This window comes from Xiphias gladius, chromosome 8 (assembly GCF_016859285.1).
Source record: "Xiphias gladius isolate SHS-SW01 ecotype Sanya breed wild chromosome 8, ASM1685928v1, whole genome shotgun sequence".
NCBI classification, from domain to species: domain Eukaryota; kingdom Metazoa; phylum Chordata; class Actinopteri; order Istiophoriformes; family Xiphiidae; genus Xiphias; species Xiphias gladius.
In genome coordinates, this window is record NC_053407.1 from 10,633,510 (window position 1) to 10,648,688 (window position 15,179).

The 15,179-nt window shown below is 42.6% G+C and overlaps 2 protein-coding genes across 3 annotated transcripts; both read right to left on the reverse strand.

The window, feature by feature from the left end:
* Positions 1-336: 336 nt before the first annotated feature.
* Positions 337-6,362, reverse strand: mapk12a (mitogen-activated protein kinase 12a). The gene is made up of 12 exons (XM_040132145.1): positions 5,853-6,362; positions 4,899-5,028; positions 4,631-4,689; positions 4,393-4,504; positions 4,264-4,293; positions 4,069-4,116; positions 3,760-3,874; positions 2,515-2,586; positions 2,256-2,335; positions 1,937-2,015; positions 1,652-1,825; positions 337-1,475 (listed from the first exon to the last, which is right to left on the reverse strand). The coding sequence occupies exons 1-12, from the start codon at positions 5,969-5,971 to the stop codon at positions 1,408-1,410; spliced, it is 1,086 nt and encodes a 361-aa protein (XP_039988079.1). The 5' UTR covers positions 5,972-6,362; the 3' UTR covers positions 337-1,407.
* Positions 6,363-7,336: 974 nt separating this feature from the next.
* On the reverse strand, positions 7,337-13,767 carry selenoo1 (selenoprotein O1). Of its 2 annotated transcripts, none has more exons than XM_040134073.1 (9): positions 13,084-13,637; positions 12,569-12,772; positions 12,285-12,462; positions 11,731-11,861; positions 11,311-11,588; positions 11,019-11,187; positions 9,152-9,337; positions 8,732-8,888; positions 7,337-8,447 (listed from the first exon to the last, which is right to left on the reverse strand). In XM_040134073.1, the coding sequence occupies exons 1-9, from the start codon at positions 13,635-13,637 to the stop codon at positions 8,217-8,219; spliced, it is 2,088 nt and encodes a 695-aa protein (XP_039990007.1). In that variant the 3' UTR covers positions 7,337-8,216. The 2 variants fall into 2 exon arrangements, with proteins under 2 accessions (XP_039990007.1, XP_039990008.1); XM_040134074.1 differs by having other exon boundaries at positions 8,226-8,447; positions 13,084-13,767.
* Positions 13,768-15,179: the final 1,412 nt, after the last annotated feature.

A 15,179-nucleotide genomic window follows, 5' to 3' on the forward strand; every position in this document is an offset into this window, starting at 1 on the left:
ATTTAGACAATTGATGATTTCACGGCAGTATTCTTATAAAACTGTGGATAACTTCTATATACAGTGACTGTTAAAATGAAATGGTTATTTATCAACCTCCACCACCCCCGCCCCCAAATCTCTTAGATTTATGATGTGGTCTCCATTAAATCTTGTTTTCTTTATGTTGTCTGATCATGCCTCAGTATTTAAAGATGTTGCACAACAGCTTTCACTCAGTATTCTATGATGAACTAAAATCCATCAGATTTGTCTGGGAGAAAAACTAACAAAAACAACATAGGCCTGTGCATCATTTTCAAAGTGAATCTTTAATAATAAAAATACAGCAGTGGTGTTAGAAACATGAATTCCCAATTTAACATAGAAAACATGTTTTGCACAAATTTCTGTTTCAAAAAACAACAATTACAATTTGTGTTACATGAGTTTTTGGTTTGAAATTAAAATTTGATTGTTTGTGCATACCACGGTGGGATGGATTTCATAGGATCAGCAGCTCAGCAGTATTATGTCATTATCATTAAGGCCACTGGGAGGAATGACGAGGTCACAGCAGACATGTAGATTACACACACACACACACAAACACACACACACACACACACACACACACACACACACACACACACACACACACACACACACACACACACACACACACACACACACACACAAACACACAGACACACAAGGAGGTCCCAAAAAATTCCAATCAAATGTTCTTTAAGGACATGTAATCACTGATAAGGTAATTAACTCACAAAATAAAGTAATACATTTACCTAGATCTATTACCTTTAGATTATGCCTTTAACTACAGGTACAAATGACTCTTAGAAATCAAACGATGAATGTCACCAGAATTCTTCAAGAATATCTGTTTTCTCTAAAGTAAAATGTGTCTACTGTCATTTTGTTTTTTTTGTTTTTTTATTAATACCAACTGGTACGGAATAATGTATTTGATTAAATGCTCCTACAATGTATATGTACCATTCTGACCGACATTGAACTTAACAACCTATTTTAAATGTAATGACTTTACTGCTTAGTTAAATAACAAAAAAAATATTATTACCTGATTTATATCAGTTATCTATAAGTGAGCTAGGAAAGCATCCTCAGCACTGTAGGGAGTGTGGAGAAGGTTTAATGCTAGATTCGTGAAGCAAACTACTGGACCACAATCGTGCTGAAAAAAAAAAAAATCGGAATTTTACGGCGATAACAACAAATCCACAAGTGGGAGGTAATCAAAAACACAGCAGCTTGCACTTAAAAGAGAACGGAGTCCGTGGGCATTCATTAAGCCTTGTGATCAAAGAGTTTTTCCCACTTCAACTCAAGATAAAAAGACATGTTGCTTTGTTCTGATCCCAGGCAGCACAGCCATCTCTTTTTGTCTTACAATGAGGTTTCTTTGGATTCTGGCACAACTGGTTGGAAGGTCAAGATTTCTGTGAAGGTGTGACCTAAAGAGAGAAGCACAGCAGGAAATAGAGAGATCAATAAAACATAACAGCTCAAATTGTCTTCCTCCTTTCACCTTTGCAGCCCATCCTTCCGACATTTTATCTCAGTCATTTACTGATCTTCTTGGCTACCTGGCACCATAAGCATTCTAATAGCTCCTCCCCTTCATCCTTACGTTTCCACTGGTCCACCAGCAGGTCTGTGTTTTCTACCGAGTGGTCGTATGGCTGTGCTTCCGTCTCCTCCTCTGATTCTCTGAACTCGGTGAAGTAAGGCAGCGTGAGCGCCTCTGCAGCGGTTACCCTGCTCTGCGGATCCAGCAATAACATGTGCTCCAGTACAGACACAGCTGAGGAACGAGGCAAAACAGAAAGAGGTAAGAGTGGTAACTGGAAATCAAATCAGAGTTTTGACTGTCAAACTGAAAACAGATAGAATTAAAAGGCTGAGCGTGTCCTACCTTGTGGAATAGTTGTGGAAAACACCTTCTGAAGGTCTTTCTTTTCTACTTTTGGAAGACTTCTGATGTAGCTTTTGGCCTAAGAGAAGAAATCAGTACATTTAATCTGCATTGAATCGTTATGTAGATATTAAAATGTAAGGGGTGTGTGTCTATATGTATATGAACTTAAAGATACACATACTGATTTTGCAGTAGTGCCCATTTGTGCCTCCAGTTCCTAAACTTTAGAAGATTTGGGGGCACAGTCGGGCAGTACAGGAAAAACCAGCGGGTGAATCTTTAATTTAATATATGAATTTCAATGTTCTGCACGCACATCCTCAGATTCGAGTTTTGATATAAATTCCTGAGTTGGTGTTCCTGTGATTTTCATGATCTCAGTCAGCTGATCTAGGTCTGATGAACAGGGGTCAAGGTTCAAAGTGATTCACATTCGCAGGGTAATTTTTTCAAATAGTTTTAGAGGAGTATTGTACAGTAATTCTGCAAAAAAAGCTAACTATATTTCTCTACCTTTTTACTCTTTGAAAGTCCTGAAAATGTCAATGGAAATGGTCAAGAATGTAAAAGGATACGGTCACTGCCTTTAAAAAGAGGTTTTCCATGCAACATTTCCGCCATGATGCAGCCCGCCGACCAAATGTCCACTGAGGAAGAGACAGAAATCAGAGTAGATAAACATTACACATATCAGACTTCCAAATATTCCAAAGAATTTACAACAACATGACAGCCTAGGCCAGTGATCAACAGCATAACATAAATAAAGTCCCAAAGTGTCTGTGATTGAAGGTAACGTGTTAAGAGAGCACCGCCTAGTGGATTATACTTATCATTACCTACTGACTCCATTGAACTAGAGTGTTTATGACACTAAGTCCTTTCACTTTGACTCCAAACCCAGCTCAGCATTGTTTAAAAAAATAAAAAAATAAATAAAGTATGTCTGGATCCATTTTATAATGTGAGGTGTATTTTCCACTGTACTTCCAATGAAACAGTTAAATTTTTGGCTACCTCCTAGACTCGCCACTCATAAACATAAAGATGGAAATCTCCACCACCATCACACCCCTGGCAAAGCATCTCAAGGGAGGAAACTCAGCATTTGGCTATGTTCTTGGGTTCCAGACTTCAGGCTGTGAAGTCTGAAGTGTTGTGTTGTAACTGCAAAGGATTTTCATCCAAGTATTAAAAAAGAATCCTTATATTTATAACGATGTTGGTTTGTCCAATTACTTTTGAGCCTCTGAAAATGAGGGATTACATATAAAAATGGCTGTAATTCCTAAACGGTCAATGCAGTATTTTTGTTAAACCCCTTGAATTAAAGCTAAAGTCTACACTTCAATCACATCTTGATGGCTTTGTCACAAATCCATCGTGGTGGCCTAAAGAGCCAAGATTATCAACATTTTTGTCACTCTCCAAATACTTATGGACCTTACTGTATGTATAATCATTAAATCTGTCACCAAAGACGAACACATATTAATGTCTCTACTGATGGTGACCTCACTAGACCAGAATGCACTACAACCACAAGACATGTGCAAGACATTTTTAGAAGAAGGTAAGAGAGCAACAAGTTCCAGCCTGTTCTCTTGACATTTTAAAGGTCACTCTGGGAAATGTAGTAAATCACAGCTGAAGCAGAAGCCTTGAGTTAAGGGCATATGAGTACAATAACACATCAAAGCCACACTACATCATAAAATAACATGAGGATTCAGTGCTAATAGGGAGCACTGAACATGACAGTATGAGACTGTGTTTTTTTTTTAGTTTTTTTTTTTTTAATTAATTAGCTGCAGAATTACCAGTCTGAGTGTAGCGCATCCAGCTCAGGATGACCTCTGGGGCTCTGTACCAGCGAGTTACCACGTACCCCGTCATCTCACTGTCTGCCTGCCGCGCCAAACCAAAGTCCAGAATCTGACAGAACATGAATGCAAACACGCTGGAGTCAGACGCAGCTACATTTACATCAAGATCATGGTGAGGTAACAAGTCTGGTAATAAGACTTTAGGGACTTGCCTAAAAAAATGCATTTTTTATTGGAACACCATTAATTAAGCATCTAAAAACTAATGGGTTGTTTGTTTGGGTTATTGGTATGGAGCTGTACCTTGAGCTCACAGTCTTGGTTGATGGCTAGGTTTCCTGGTTTCAGGTCCTGCAAAAGTGGATATGAAAAGGCTAAATATGACTGTGACGCGGAGTTTGTAGCAAAGAAGCAAGAGGAAAACTAACATCCAGTCACAACAGTGTAATAAAATGGGGAGGGTGTAAAGTTTGCGCAATAGAAACCAAGATAACTTACCCTGTGAATTATACCAGCTGAATGAATGTACTGAAATAGAAACAAAACAAAAGACAGATTTAATCGGCAGAACAATCAAACTCAAATAATAAATTGTCCACAATATGTGATCAAAGCAGTTCTCTCCACCTTAAGCCCTTTGAGCATCTGATAAACCAAATACTGAATTTTTTCCTCTGACAGCCTCTGCAGCTTCATCAGCTTCCCCAGATCTGTCCCCATGAACGGCATCACCAGATAACTTAAAGAAGAAGATCATGACCATGAATACTTTCCAACTGGCTGCTACTTTGAAAACAAACTCGTGTGTAGGCAGAATAGGGCGATACAGTCCCACAGCATTGGAAGAGGCATAAAGTGCACTTACAAATCATTGAATCTGTCCAGTGAGAGGTCAGCAGTAAACACATCTAATAGGCCAATCACCTGCATCAGAAAGAAATATATGTCACCCAGGTGGACATAATCTTTTGTCCCTTACGCAATTTTTAAAACAGATTTTGTTCTAATTATATTATTCTATGTGGAAAATAAAGACTTTTTGACCACTCAGATGTCCAGATTTCATCTGGCCAGAACTAAACTGCAACTGATCCAACAAGAAGTAATCCTGCAGCGTTTGTGTTGCGTCTTACATTCTCATGTTTCATGTGTTTGAGAAGCCTCAGCTCCCTGTAGGCCCGTTTTGCAAAGAGCTCAGACTGGAAGGGTCGGTACAGCTTCTTGATTGCCACTTTGGCTCCTGTCCTGGAGTCCACTGCTGAGCTGAAGGTAAGAACACATCGGAGGGTGTGAGGCAAAATATATAATAGTCTAGCTTTCACAGAACGTCAGCTGATCTGAAACACGACAACTATGCGGAAATAGTGATCCAGTCCAGGTACTTCCGTTTGACCTGTGGGAAAAAAAATGTCTCTCATCTTCTCTGAATATATAACTGAAGATTTACTTTCTTATCATCTGATCATGAATTTCACTATTAGCTCAAACCAGTGGCTACACACACACACACACACACACAAACAAAGCCCACCGGCCTATCCCTTTCCCGCATCTGCTACATCCAGCTGTGATATCTGGCCCTGTAGCAGGCGGCTCCATCTCCATCTTGTGTCCGACCACGATTTTTTTTTTTTTTCTTCAGAGCTATTCATGTGTTATTAAGTGGCATTCAGTAGGTCAGAGCAGTTCAGTACCCGCCCACACGGCCAGTCATTGATAACAAAGGCCCGCATGCTGCGAGACGCACAAGGTGCTCGAAAAGCAGCTTGTCGTGTAGGCTACCAGTAAACTCGGGTGAGCGCACCTATTTTTTACCCGACACCCGTCCTCATGATTGAACCATCTTAGAGACGACTAGAGACTTAGGGGTGGCTGTGGTGAAATGAAGGCATCAGTGTAAGTGTCTCCATCACATCAGGAAGTGTTCTGCGGAGCCCAGACACTTTTTCTTTTGTTTGGCCGCGGCACAGCGCGGCGCTCTGCGTGCCACCATCTGTTCCGTCGCTCTCTTTGTTACCCTGCTCCGCATAAAACCAGCAGTCGTGATCTGTGTTGTGGCCTCGCGCGTTGTCGCGGTTTTCACTTACCATACCGTCCCGTAAGCCCCGGTCCCCACCTGCTTCAGGTCCCGGTACCGCTCCGGCACTTCCCATGAGGTTTTGTTGACTTCTTGGCGGCTATAGCCGGGTCGGACTCGCTTAGACATCCTATTTCTTGAAAAGCGAAAATAAGAAGTCTAAGAGAGGTTCTCCTTCTCGTCTTCCGTCTCTATACACCCATTGTTCAGGATCCCACCTATGCGCTCACGCTCGATCATTGCGCAGCTCCGCGTGGCAGCCGCTCAGGGCGCACCCTGAGGTCACCAAAAGCCACTCCTGCTGAATGCCGACAAATAAAGGTGAAAAAGGGAGGCTGGCGAGTGAGTCACACGAGACCGCAGGATGGCCGACGACGTGACTCGGAAGTGCGTCCGCAGGTGCGCGCAAGTCGGGTAGCAACTTTCGAAGTCCCCCGTATGCACTGGCGTAGTTGCACACACGGTGGGTTATAGTCCTCGGTGCTGTGAGCTCATTGGTGGAGGGGTAAGGTAAGTGAACGTCTCGGGCTTGCTGGGACATGAGCGCCACCGACGCCCCGAGGTGAAGACACACACACACACACAACTATGCGCCTAGATAAATACTACACGGTGGTGTGTCCAGGAAACAGGACAAGGAAACCGTCGTATCATTAACTGGAAATTTTGGAATGTTCCAGCTATGACCTGTGCGACATTTATATAAGAGGTTAAACATTTGCTTTTGTCAGTATGTAGCAATCTGCTAGTCGAGAGGGGGCATCAGTTAGAAAACAGAACTGTGGAGGTGGAGTTCAGTTCTTAAAATAAAAAGATTTAAAAAAGCGATGGTAGTCGTGCATTTTGGCTAGAACAGAGGACACAATGTCTGTTCACTGCTCAGTTTATTAGGATAGGTTAAGGCTACAGCTGAGGAGGGGTGCAAAGTATTTATTGCGCAAGAATAAAACTCTGAAACAAAATCTCATTTCATGTCCATTTTTGTTATTGTGGATGTCCGGATTTAATGACTCAATTTTGACAACAAAACTTGAATTCATTTGCCAAACCAACAGATTGATCCTAGAACAAGTTATAATCAGTGCTGCTGTTCCTATGAGGAGGCACTATAGTTAAACAAATTTACGAATGCGTATGAATGTTTTCTCTCCCTTTCTATGAAATCAAGCTTGATAGCATCACATTTGTGGTACAATTTACAATAAACTTCCTCTGTCGAGTTTCCATTGGTCACAACCAAACTAAAATAGACACATATGCGTTTCCCATTTGTGTCTTCACTCAACTCTAGATCAACTGTAGGTTTCGATGCTCAATGAATATATTAAAGGGAAAAAATGTGAAGGTTGCGTGCCTCTGTGTTTGTGGTTCTGTGGCTATAAAGTGGTGATACGACAGTGGCAAAATGCTGTGGAGAATATGAATATGAAATATTAGAATTTATATATATATATATATATATATATATATATATATATATATATATATATATATATATATATATATATATAAAAATAGGAGAATATATTGTGCGTGTTTATCTTCTGTGACTTGCTGGATAAAGTGCAATCACCCCTTTTCACCCACAGACAAGCCTAAAACATCATCTCTTTCTCACTCACTGTCTCTCTCACGCACACGCACACACACACGCACGCACGCAAACACCCCATATTATTTGGCATATGTTGAGGTGACACCCCACAGTTTATCAGAGTCAGACAGGTCACTGTAGGACTTGTTGTCTGAGCCGTCATTAATAGCTAACTAAACACAAAACAGACAGGGAACAAGTTGCAGGGCTTTTTTTGTCCAAAAGTCACAAGAAATAAGAAAAACGAACCCAAATGTATTTCAAAACTGCATTTGTGTGTACGTTTGTATAAAAATCTTTTTTCTTTCACTTAATGCATCTTGCATTCAGGGGCATTAACAAAAATTGCACCCATGGATTTCAGGGTTACCCAGCTAACCCCTTGTCAATCAAATTCCTGAAATGAAGTCACTTGTGACATTGAAGCCCATTACAACACCCTGTTTTAAGCAGAAATGTCAAGCCATCGGAAGAAACTTATCATTTAAAACCCATTTCACACGTTCCAAAGCTTTTCACCAGACACTGCAACTTCAAATTTGTAATTTTATGTATTTGTACCACCAAACACAACTCATTCCCTGTCCGGTTTGTATCAGCTAGGTAGCCTGTGGTGTGTCCTGCCTCACGCTAACTTCCCTGATGCTGCCTGCCAGAGTAACAGAGAGTGGTACAGTGACTGGAAGAGAGGGGAGGGTCATAAAAGGTAACAAATGGGACTTAAAGACCAATAAACTCCCTTGTCATTTTAGGCAGGCAAGCTAACAATCAGGGAAGTTACTACGAAGATCATGTGACACAGATTTCATGGGCCCAAGATGGGGGCTTGCTGTCATAGGGAACAGGATTTCTGGCTGTGGCTGTGGATGCAGACGCAGCCTCTAGCTGTTGCTCCTCTCCTTCGTCCCTCTCTCCCCGTTCGGTGGCACCGCCTCCGCCCACCCATGCAGGGAGCTCCAGACCTGGCTGGGAAGAAAAAGGCTTCTCCAGAACCTTGAGGACCTGCTGGACCTGCGGCGCAGAGAGGAAGTGAGAGCTGAAAGTGAAATGCTGCAACTGAGGAGAGCGAAAGGGAATTGTGCATAACTTTAAGTGAATTCTAGTATTTATTTTTGAAACAACTCTAAATGCAAAGAGTGAGTACTGTAGAAACACTTTTTCAGGTGAAGTTTTAATTTTTTTTCTCACTCAGATGTACTACAGTCTAAACCAAAACCCACTGGCATAATTTTACATTAAATTAGCTAGCAAAATTACAAAAGTACAAGGAGTAACACAGTGAAGCCGAGCCTGACCTCAGAAAAGTCTCCACTTTCAGCAGCCTCTATTGCATTCTGGGCAATGTAGTTCCTGAGTACCACGCGAGGGTTGGTGCTATCCATCACCCTCACCCTCTCCTCCTGCACAGCCTGCACATCACTCTGGCCCTCCAGCTCGCGAGCCAGACGCTTCCTGCGGCAGTGATAACAGAAAACACTTAGAGGGTTACGGTAATGGAACAATGTCAGACTCACAACCCACTTCCTCCTCTTTCTCTCTGTCTGCCCCCTTTATCAGTCACACTTCCACCCATCACCATCCAGCCGAAAAAAAACAAAAACAAAAACAACTCTCATCCGGTCAATGTATTTCCTCACCGTCTGCTCTTGATTTTACATTTTCATTTCTATCTCATCATTTCCCTCAGATATCTTGCCTTTCTCTGTCTATCTCACCTATAGCGTGCGATCCAGCTGGCCCACTCCTCAGCCTGTTTGGTTCTCAGCTCCTCCTGACTGGTCTCCATCAGGTCTTTCAGTCTGCTGAGTCTGTCTAACTGCCTCGCTATTGTCGCCCTGTCTGAGATCATCTGGAACAACGCTGGGTTGCTCTGAGCCATAGAGAGCAGCATCGCCAGCTCACTGTAAACAGCAGACAGAAATCGTAACAAAACAGTTATTGGCTTGTTGGAGAAAGCAGAGGACCAGAACTGCCAGTGCTAGTCAATCTTGGTTTTAGCTGTTCTTTAGATACTCTATGAAAATACTTTAGGAAAATGAGGTAATGAGATAAAGAGAAGACAGACATGATTATTTTTATGGCACACTCACTTCTACATGCGCAGATTAGGTTAGGTAGGAAATCAAATGACACATTTAAATGCGTTATTCTGATTACTCTGAATTCCAAGTTTAAATCTGGTTTGGCTGGCAATCAGATTTTCCCCTCTATGGCTTCCAATAAAACAGGACCATTTACTTCTTCAATACTTCTGCACAGTATTATACAGTACACAAAGTTGGACCACACTGACGGATAATGAAATTTTGCATTTTCTCTAGCGTTTTTTCAATTAAAAAATCATGTCCCTGGCAGTTTCTACTGACTTTGAAAATGTTCCTTTCCATTTCGGGCAGTCAAGTTGCAGGTAGGTACTTTCAAAAAATAAACCAGATCTGCTAGGGTTGGGTTTCAGTTGCATTTTTATCAAATCAAATTCTTTCAAATCCGTCACAGAAAAATATCACAGTGGGGCTGACAGCAGTCAGCACTAGTGTTTCAAATGAAAAGAAAGACCTTAATGTTGCACTAATTGGTATTTTTATATCAGTTGATCCATTGTTTTATATTAACAATGGATCAACTGACTACACATAATGTGAAAGAGGTCTTCACTGTGACAAACCCACAGAGTATTATAACCCAACACTGCAGTTCACTTCTGCTCTATGGAGCTTTTTGTCTGCTTTAAAGTCCTTGTTTTGGTTTTTCAACCTGCAACTTTACTGCAACTTGACCCAGTCTGACGGTGGACTTGGCAAAAACATGACTCCAAATAAAGGCTCGTGTTGTGCCTTGTTAGCTGGATATATAATTAGGCCTTTGTTTACCGGATGTCGTAATATGTCAGAGTTGGCTATGTTGTGTTTACAGCGTGACTTAATGGGATAAAGTCCCACTAGTGGCACCCAGAAACTGAAATGTGCATCACACCAATCAAACCAAAAGTTTTGACAGTCTGATCATAACACTAATAATTTTGATATTCTTATAACTTTACATGAAGTGGGAAGGAAAATGCATAGTTTGCCCTAAAGGTGGCGGTAAAAGACCCCTCAGCACGTGAGCAGAGCTCATCCAAATGGTGGTGCTAAAGGAAAGGTCAGGGCTGACGCAATGAACATTAGAATTCATCTTCTCGGATACCTGAATATCACCGGCAATTAAAAGAAATTTGGCCTTTAGTTTTCAAGAGACTGTTTTTTGTCATGAACCAAAGTGTTGGTGGAGGAAGACTGAAGTTCACGGTGTCACCAAAATAATGGCAATTATGGCTGAGAACCATGACTTTCTTTATTAAATTTACTAGGAATCTGTTGGCCATTTACTTGCTGTGGCTGGGTTTCCGTTTTACACTGGCATTTCTGCAATGGCATGGAAAACCATCGTCAGTGGGGAATAATCAGATTACTACAATATATTTAACCCACTGACTTATCTTCTCTTGTCACTCTACAATTGTGCCTGGGTTCTATCTAACACAGAACAAATTTGGTCAAATAGTGTGGTCTGTACTGTATGTAGCAGCTTTGGCTTGCCCACCGTGGATCCATAGTAGGTTTGTTGGCAGCCTTTAGCTCCACCAAGGAGGCACACTGTTCCAGCAGGAGGTCTGTGGCTTTCTTCACAAGCGCCTCTTCTCCTTCACTTTCTCCCTCGGAGGGACAGGAAATCTGACTCAAGCTGCGGAAGGTGTTTGTGAAGTCCGCACCTGCAGGAGGGGGACAGAAAACGTTACAGTGCTGTGCTGTAGTATACAACTTGTATTCTCAAACTAGAATAAATACTCTCTGATCAGACTGTTGCTAGGCAGTATAATGAACTCCTGTCCCACCTGTGTTGTGCATGGTCTGCAGCAGCTCAGTGATCAGAATTTCATCCTCGGGCTCCTCCTTCTTCAATAAACCCAGTTTCTTCCTCATGTTCTCAAGGTAGAAGCCATTATACAGATCCAGGTACTCGTCCATGACGGCCTCAGCCCGGTCTGGCGGAAGCTCTGGAGCAAGAGCCTCTGCTAGCTTCACCAGGTTCCACCTGCAGATAGCCGGCTGGGCCTGGTAGGAGTAACGGCCGGAGTTGTCGGAGGCGTTGCAAATGAAATCCGGATCAAACCTGAGAGAGATAAGGAAAAGTAGACTTCTATAATCTGATGTGTGAATAATACCCAGAAGATGTTTATAATGATCATGATCACTGTTTTACTACCCTCTCAACCTGCTGCGGTATGGTCATAAACACTCTACAAATGTCTGACCTGTCCATGAAACCATATGGACCATAGTCCAGCGTAAGTCCCAGGATGCTCATGTTGTCTGTGTTCAGCACTCCGTGACAGAAACCTACACACTGCCACTGTGCTACGAGTCGAGCCGTACGAAGCATCACCTGCGAACAGGGAAAAGAAATGATCTCGCGTCACAGTGTGTTCTACTCTATACGTGTCCGATAATACCTGAATCTGAAAACAACCCCTGGAGAGAATGGATGATGTGATTTCTTTCTAATTCAATGAGGAAAATGTCAAAAAGTCTGTATCCGGACCTCTTAATTGCCTAATCTCATATAAAGGAGAGGGCACAGTGACTCAGCACATGCGGTCACTGAGGCCTCTACAGCAGCTTAACAGGATAAGAGGATCCAAATGTTCTTGGCTTTACATCGTAATGTCAGAGCCTTGAATCAGTTACATACTGATCAGAGTAATCCGTGCAGTACATAGTAGTCTCACAGTTGTTGCTAAAGTGCTGTTTCAGTGGCTGAGATTTGCAGGTTGATAGTTTGGAAAGAGTGTCACTCAGGTGCTCTGACCTCTCTGAAGAAAGCCACGTTCCTCTCCACTCGGTCTGGGTAGTTCTGCTGGATCTCAGGGTAAAACATCTCGATGACGTAATCCATCATCTGACCTCGGATCTCATCCCGTCCGTAGCTGGGACCCTGGCGGCCTGTGAGCTCGTCTGCCTGCTTAAAGATTTCAAAGGACCCAAACCTGCACAGAGTGAGCACAGCGAAGACACAACATCTCTTGTGTAGGCTAGGCATCTGGAGAAGCTCAGATATCCATGACAGATGAAAGGGGGACAATGAGCACTCACCTCAGGAAGGTGGGAGCGATGCGGAGGACCACAGAGCATCTCTCATGGCGAGGGTGTCCGCTGTAGTATACATCCCGTATGACCCTGCTGTCAGAGGTCACTACGGAGCCTGCTCTGGTGGTGGGTACACCCAGGAAGAACATCGCCTCACTGCAGAGGAACTCTCTTATACTGGAACGCAGGACCTTACGGCCATCAGCTTGTCTATGGCACGGAAAAGGACATGGCAAACAGACAACATATAAAGTAAGGTGCATTTTCCCAATTATCCAGGTTATGTTGGACAACCCACAAGTAAAAATGTCAAAGTGTACCCTTCTGAAACTTTCTAATATACATGATGTGCATGGCTTTTAAAAAAGGAAAGTCTTTTTCCCATGTTTTCACCTCTCACTTCATAAAAAGAGTGAATGATTTTGATATTTGGTGAGTATTACCTGCCTCTTCTAACCCTGGAAAATGCAAAATGACCTTGCCAACACTGAACAAACTGACACAAAACAACCCCCTTGTACCTGGAGTAAGGAGTCAGTCCTGCTCCCTTCACCTGAATCTCCCAGCGGCCGCTCGGGTTCTCCCGCAGCAGTTCGCGATCCTGGCCGGGTGGCACCTTCACCTCCCCCAGGTAGCAGGCCGCCCCATCGCCCAGCTGCCCGGCGAACTGGCCGAACTGGTGGCCGCAGTAGCAGTGTGCGGCGGGCTCGGACCCAGGCATCACTTTGGAGCCGCTGAGATACTCTGGTCCGAGCGGATCGTCCATGACCTCCTCCTCAGTGAGACCCAGCAGCGCCAGGGCTTCATGCGACACAGCCACGAACCGAGGCTTTGTCAGCGGCTGCGGCTTCACGCGGGAGAAACACGCTGCTTTCACCTGCCGCACCCCCGGCTCCGCGGACGGGTCCAGGGGAAGTTTCCTGAGGGCGACGTTGTCAAAGTCGACCCGCTCCAACGGGGAACGACTCATTGCCAGACCCATGTCGTCCATGCCGACCGAGCCGAGGAGTCTGAACACGGACACACTGGGAACAAAGATGCGCGACGGTCCTAGCCGAGGTCCTAAATAAGCCATCCAACAAGGGCCATTGGTCTGCTTTCATTCAATTGCGCAGTTACACAGTAGTCGCTAATCATGCTTTCATAATCCTGCACGGATCAGCGGATGTTTGCGAGACAGTGTAACATTATTATTTGTCCGACTGGAGACAAAGAGCAGAGACAGAACTAGATGGGCTGAAACCCAAATTAATGTCAAACTATGATATTAAGGTTTAGTTAATAATTAAGATATGATAATAACAGAATAAAATAATAATAATGATAATAATAAAAGTATTATTTAGCTACACGCAGCACTCATATAAAATAAAGTGACCGGCCAATATAAAGCTTATCGCTGTCTGAGTATGCATTAAAATCTTTGCAGCTAACATGCAGCAGGAAGAAAACATCTTGGAGGCAAAGACAGTTTAACTTTACTTAAAATGCTTTTATAATTCATAACAGAAGTTAGGATTCCATGTTTGGTTTGTAACAATGACAATGCAAAAATGGGGTATGGGGAAGAAATCTGACAACAAATAACAGGCATTCATACGGTTTTCTTGGCAATTCTCAAAACGTAAAGTCAATCACACCTTTGAAAGTGCTGTGGGAGCGAGACAGACACATCGTGTTTAAATTTGACTGCATTATACTGCTGAGGGTCTGAGAGGCTTGACTACATCTGTCCTCCACATTCTCACTATTCTTATACCTTAAGGAAATGAATTTATGAGTTGGAGGACAGATTATCTAAGTTAGTTTAATGTATGCAGTCTAATTTTGTTTGCAAGTTGAAATGGCACTGCTTCACGTACTCAAGTCCCATATTAATTCACTGGATCATTTCACAAATCTTATAAAATACATCTAACTAATCTACTGTACATACATTGATTTAAAATTAAGATTGGGAAATCCTGGACATCGATGTTGGTTTATAGCCTTGCAACCACATAATTATCTTGTTCAGACGGTTGAACTTTTTGGGACATCTCCCAGGCAAGTTCCAGGATGCCATCTAACCAGTTTTTACACGAGCAATAAGTAGCTGTGTACTGTGGATACAGGTCCGTGGTGGTGATAACAAGCCTCAGCAGAAGAGGCGATCTGGGGGTCAAAGGCAGCGGTGATAGCAGTGTAAGGCTTTACCTCCCAACTCTAACCAACCTTAACTGTCAGTTCCCTTCATAGTGGTCAAAGCAAGTCCAAAACTAATTTCCCTTGATGAGAAATCATGAGAATCAATTTCATTTTTCCATCATCTGTTAAATCAATCCCTGTTCCCCTTTAACAGTCAGAGTGGGAAGTGGTAATGCATATATATATCATAACAGTACAAACAGCTGGTGTGCCGAATGTCAGATGTTTTGTGTGAAGATTTTTAGAGATGGCTTTCTGCATATGATGCATGTTTCTGTGTCAGGTATGAAACCTTTACTCAGAGATGGAGCAAGTTAAAGCCTAAAGATGAATGGTGCTTCATATTAGAGGTACAATCAAATGTACAAATGACATAATTGATGCTTTTCTCATTCTGAGGCACATTTAAGATTGTCCTGTGTCAGGTCTC